General features: G+C 45.8%; 1 protein-coding gene across 7 annotated transcripts in view; it reads right to left on the reverse strand.

Annotated features, from left to right (window-relative positions):
* Positions 1–5,768, reverse strand: part of LOC138548762 (microtubule-associated serine/threonine-protein kinase 2-like) — a 2,396,492-nt gene extending 2,390,724 nt beyond the window's left edge. For all 7 annotated transcript variants that reach the window (XM_069642298.1, XM_069642297.1, XM_069642303.1 and 4 more), the window contains exon 1: positions 5,323–5,768. In XM_069642298.1, the coding sequence (XP_069498399.1) occupies positions 5,323–5,466 (144 nt within the window). In that variant the 5' untranslated portion in view covers positions 5,467–5,768. The remainder of the gene's footprint in view (positions 1–5,322) is intronic.
* Positions 5,769–6,000: the final 232 nt, after the last annotated feature.

Genomic DNA, 6,000 nt, shown 5'->3' on the forward strand with positions numbered 1-6,000 from the left:
AGAAACAGCCTACAAGCAACTCCAACATAAAGGACTACCAATACTCCACGTTAAAAAAAAACAATACTAATAAAAGAATTTTTTTTAATATATATATATATATATATATATATATATATATATATATATATAAAAAATAAAATCGAAGCTGCTGTACTTGTTGAGGTTATGGCACAGGTAAAAGCTTTGGATAATTCAAGGGGAATTCAGATATGCAGATCTGGAAGTTGTGGCGAACCAGAAGATGGAGTCGGACAACTTAATGACATGTTCAAAGGGTTTTTATTTAAAAGAAAAGAAGCTGCTGGAGGGTCCTCTAGATTTGGTATCTCCCTCTGTTCCCTGGGAGATGTTATGGGGAGAGATCTTGACTCCCTCTTTGGATGTCCTGGCCTTCCTTCACTGGCGGAAGATGTAAGGCAAGACTGTACCTTTAGCCAGGGTCCAATAATGGGTTCTTCCTTCTTGTGAAGCCTTCAGATGATCTGCCAAAGCCAAATGGACCACAGGGATAGGTGTAGGTCAAGCCTACCTTATTGAACCAAACCTGGGTATCCACCAACAATCTCCTGTATGCATGAGGTAATAACCAGAGTGCTTTGCAACAGAAAAAGTAAAGGGGTGAAAACATGTGTCCCACCCATCTTCCTACCTGTTGTGGATGAAAGGGTCTCTCTGGTTAATGGAGCTCTCTGTGGTTCCTAATTTAAGCGGCAGATCTCCCTTGTAGCTGCACCAAGACCAGACTCTCTGGCTCCTGCATACCACATTCTTGTACCTTATGAATGGGGTCCCCCTGCGGGGTGGGCTACTTTAGACACGGACTACCAGACATGACCGCTCACTGTCAACTGATACTGAGGGCGGGAGCTGGCTTCAGGTTGACACATTTGCACATAAAGGTTGTTGGTGTTTCCGGTCTCCTTTGTTAACCTCGGCAGCCAGGCCCCATGTGGGCCTGTTTGAATTACCCTCCGATTGGTATGCAAATCTCTGCCAGCTGCTGCAGAGGCCAACAAAAGAGCAGTGCAGACCATGGAGCCTCTGTTAGTTAATCAGGCTGGCCATGGCAGGGGGAAGGTTTGGCCCTCCCCCTTCGGGAGATGCATTGTATATTCCTCCTGTCATATCCCAACTAAATATGGCGTCCTGCGCCTGTATGCTGTGTCCACCCAGAGTACACAAGTCTATGCGTTTGCCGTGCTGCAAGCATAGGAAAATGCGTGTGGGTTAGCCCCACACATTTTCCAGAGGTTGGTCTACCATCATTCAATTTCATTTAAAATTTCAAAATCGTCGACTTCCTCACAGTGAGAAATGGTACGGTCTACAAGAAGTACTTTTGTACCCACAAAGAAGGAAGTCCACTACCAGGTCACTATCTGGAACCCAGATGAACAATCCTGTCCAACAATTACATCTGCCATTGGGTATGGATGGAACATGAAGGACGAAGAAACACTTCCCACCCGTTCTCAGTGAAATTCCATGTGCTCCAGAATCCATTCTGAAGTTGATAAAATGTGCATATGCGAGTAAAATGTGCAGTTAAACTCCACTTTCTAAATGTTTAGCAAACAACCTACCTTTCACAAACATGTGTGAGGGTGGCATAAACGATGCACTATGTGAGAACAATTCTCACACTACCAAACTCAGCAGGGTTGGACAATGAAGACCATTTCAACCAAAATGATGTTGGTCACAACGTGACCTACCAAAGGACTCTATACAATTATGTTCTCTTAAGGCTAGTAATTTCAAAAGTTAATTCCTAGTATCTAATCGTATTTAGCAAGTTAAAATAAAGTAGCAATTGCTCAAATTTAATATGGATAGGTTTTATTAACTGTGTAACACCCAATTAAAAGTACAAAGAGGTTTCATAACATATATATGATTTTTTCTTTAAACCATTGACTTCAGAGTAAATGTTAAGACCATGTTTCTAGGGTTGAAAATATCTTTCAAATGAGCCCTTTGAAATTAAAATTTGACATGAACACAGCAAAATTTACGATTTTAAGCACTTTGTTGGTTGTCATGTTGATAACATCACCAATGGAACACGCCACCCACACCATGGGAATTAATCATTCCTAATGACAAGATCCGTCCAACTTTCTTCTAAATCAAACTGTCACAAATTCACAAATGTGCCCCTACTACAATGCAATACATCATTCCAGTGCTGACATGGTGATTGGAATCTGACCAATATACATGTACTTTTATTATGGTATTTGAGGGTGGACCTAGCTTTGAGAATCAACAGAGTGCTTTACAGAGGTATACAACAGTACAGATGCAGAGCAAAGCGCTTTTCAGAGTTAACAGAACAGATATACAGTGGGGGTAGGATACAGAGGGGCACAGAGGAGTGCAGGGTGGCAGGGAGGAGAGGGACGGCGGCGTCTAGAGAGTCAGGTGGTGCAGGGGAGCGACGTGATGGCCTAGGAAGGAGACTCCTTGAAGAGGTGGGTCTTGAGTTCTTTTCTGAATTGTAGGAGCTTGGGGGCAAGTCTTATGCTGATGGGAAGGGAGGTGCCATAGTCTTGGGGTGTAGGCAGAGAAGGCTTGTTTGCTGGTCCTTTCATTTTTGCAGCGGTGGATTTCAAGGCTGCATGTGTCCTGGCTTCTGGTGGTGCACTGTCCACCAGAGATGCTGAGTTTCTCTGCGAGGTAGCTGGGTAACTTGAGGGAGACTGCATTATAGATTATGCAGCAAGACTTGAAAAGTGATTTGTGCGTGCAGTGGGAGACAGTGTAGGTCAATGAGGGCCGGGGTATTGTGGTTGCATTTGTGTAGACCATTAATGAGAAGTGTGGCTGTGTGTAGGTCACTTATCAGGGGCACAAGGAAGGACCATGGGAGGCCTTTGAGGAGAGCACTGCCCCCATACCGGTGGGTTAGGACCAGTACTTGAACTGTGGCTCTAAAGCTGTCTGGAGGGAGGAAGTGCTAGACTTTACGCAGGAGGGAGAGCCAATATCAAGCTGTCTGAATTTTCTTAGCTATGTGGCTCTTGAAGGAAAGCGGTTTGTCGATATGGAACCGGGTGGATTTGGCGCAGGAGGTGAGCTTGGATGTTAAGCCCTTAGGGTTCATGGTTGATAGCGAGGTCTGTATGTCTGAGTGTTCGTCGTTGTTGTTGATGATGATGAGGAGTAGGAATTTGGTCTTGGAGGGGTTGAGCTTCAAGTATGCACTGGACATCCATGACTGGACCAGCGAGAGACAGGTTTTGGGCCTGTAGATGTCCTTGATGGAGTCTATGTTGAGGTATAACTGTGCGTCATCTGCGTATTGGTGGATGTGGATGTTGTCTGTGACTAGGAGGGCTCCCAGCGGTTTCATGTAATAGATTGAAGATCACTGGGAACAATTGAACTAATACTTGCCTACTGCGTATAATGGGATTTTTTATGTTTTGGTTTGTATCATGCCAAAAGTACAAAGAAATCTGCCCACTCACAGACCTATTCTGAGATATCTTTGACATAGTACAGTTCATCAATAATAATTTACGATTGTCATCAGTGGGAGGAGGACATGTAAATGGAAGAGATGGCCTTTAAACATCTCTGTATCAAACTGGGCATAATTAAGTGTGGCTCGAATGTCAAAAACTGGGCAGACGGTCCATACAGGCTGTACTAGAGTCTGGCCATGGGGATGGGCATACACAATTTGATCACACTGTACGAAATGGGCATAATGGCAACTTGCCATGCTACATTAACAGCAGATGTAAACAATGTCAAGGTGTGAACTACCAGCCACCATGAAAGACGTCACTCCTTCAATTCTCCACATGCAAAAAGCACACAATTTCTTAATCACAAGAATCAATTATCACTCGCCAATGACTAGTGCAGATACGGAGGCCTGGTTATCTGGATATGGTTAATGGAATTGGACCATGATGTTCTTCTTACCAAGCATCCGGCCACAAAGGCCTAAAACTAATTGAGCATAAAGATTCGGGACAAGATGCACTGTGTATAATAAAAACGGAAAGTGATATGTAATCGGCATTACAAAAAAGATGTACCAATAAGGCATAATATAGAAAGCCCATAGTGTGCTAACTGGGCATAACCAGATCCGGACATGATATGCTTACAAGGCATAGTGAAAATTAGTCAGGATGTGCTATCTGGGAATAATGAAAAGTGGCAATAATGTTTTTACTGGAAATTGGTGTTAACTGGGATCTAATAACCAATGTTACAGGCTTCAAACCCTCCCAATACTATCAGTCTCTGGGCGCTGTGACCAGTGTGATGAGCTACGTAACACACCACGTGCCACTACATTTCGCTGAAAACCTTGAGGGCGGGGGCGTCCAACCCCAAAAGGCTATTTTTCAATCTTATGTATTCATCCGGATCACTGACCAAATGTGTTAAAATGCACCACTTGCCACTCCCCTTTTAAAAGATCATACCACGCTGTGACAAATATCACTTGTCAAAATGTCCACCAGACCGATTGTTCCAATCTATGATCCAGGAATAAAATGCTCTTCTCTTTCACACGTGTTTCTTAAATAATGGGTGGCTGCTTAGAATTTCATGACAAGGTACCCCCACGTAATATACAAATTCACCCACAAAGGTAAAACAACATTGCCATTTGGTAGTACATTTTTTAAACAATGCAAACATTACCAATAATGTATACTGTAGGTATAGATTGCAAATTGTATAATGCATGCCAAGATTGCAAATTACGTGGGCTCCACACTAGTACCCTGCTCTGTAATCTCCTCACTGGCTAAGTGAAAATGATACCTGGAAGATAGCTCTGGGTTCCTTGCGCTATATAAATGCTCATATAAACATTTAAGATTAGCACTTAACACAAATATCATACCCCTATTATTAGTCTAATCTCATACCATCCGCAAACATGGTTTGAAAACATTTTTAACAACAGAACCTAAATTGAGAGAATTACTGCATTGCAGGAAAATGTGAGGCACAGAAGTAACCTCATGTACTTATTTGCTGACTTTAATGAGGTGCGCGTGGAGTAAATTTAAGGTGTGCACCTTTTACTCTATAAAATGTTTTAGGGGGAAGCCGCAGAACTTGCGAAATTGAATATGAGAGTAACCGCAAAGTCACACACACACGACGCCCAGGGCATAATTCAGAAGCACACCGTGGCGGTGCTCGCATGAGCTGCCCCCCGCCCCCCGAAACCCCAACTCTTGCAGCAGCGATGCTAGTCCCGCCCGCCCGCCTCCCCAAGGCGCTGAGCGTGAGGCGCTGCCAACCAGGAGATCAAGCTGCGGTGCGCTGGGACAGCGTTACCTGCTCTTTGCCGGCTGCTCGCTCCTCCGCTGCCCCCTTCCTCTTCACGGGCTGCGGCTTCCTCTCCGCGGCTATCAGAAGCCTGCCGTCCCTCTGCGGTGGAGGCGGCGGCGGCGGCGGCTCTCGGTACTTTCCCTTCTTCATATCTTCTCCCCCCCCCCTGTCCTCCCCGCGGTGGTACGATCCCTCAGCGCCCTGTAAGTAACCGAGCTGCACAGGCGATTACACCGGCCGGGGAGAGCGCCTCGGTTCAGCGTCGTACTCTGAAGCCTCACACATGATTACATCGGCCCCGGGCGTTATTGTGAGGCGGCGTGCGTCCTCCTTGGCTCCGTCAGCGCTGCACTCTTGCCCGTGAAGCTGCTGCGGCATTGCGTGTCACCCACCACTACCTCAGTTCCTCACATACTCCAACACACTTTCTTCACGTCTCCGCCCTCCTGGATTTTTTTTTTCTTCTCTGCTTCGCAGGCTCTCGCCTCCTGTCAAGCGGCGGGGGGAGTCGATGTGCGCATGCGCGGGAGGGTCTGTCTAGCAGACGTCTGTGCGTGGTCCCTCAGTGCACCTCAGGGAGAGCACAAGTGGTCTCTAGAAAGCCAGCCTGGGGGTCTGCATGCATGCATGCCTCTGCACCTACAAGAAGGGAAAAGGGCTGCATGCAAGCATGCCTCTGCACCT

Source organism: Ambystoma mexicanum, chromosome 1q (assembly GCF_040938575.1).
Source record: "Ambystoma mexicanum isolate Mex_15411 chromosome 1q, UKY_AmexF1_1, whole genome shotgun sequence".
In the NCBI taxonomy this organism is placed as follows: domain Eukaryota; kingdom Metazoa; phylum Chordata; class Amphibia; order Caudata; family Ambystomatidae; genus Ambystoma; species Ambystoma mexicanum.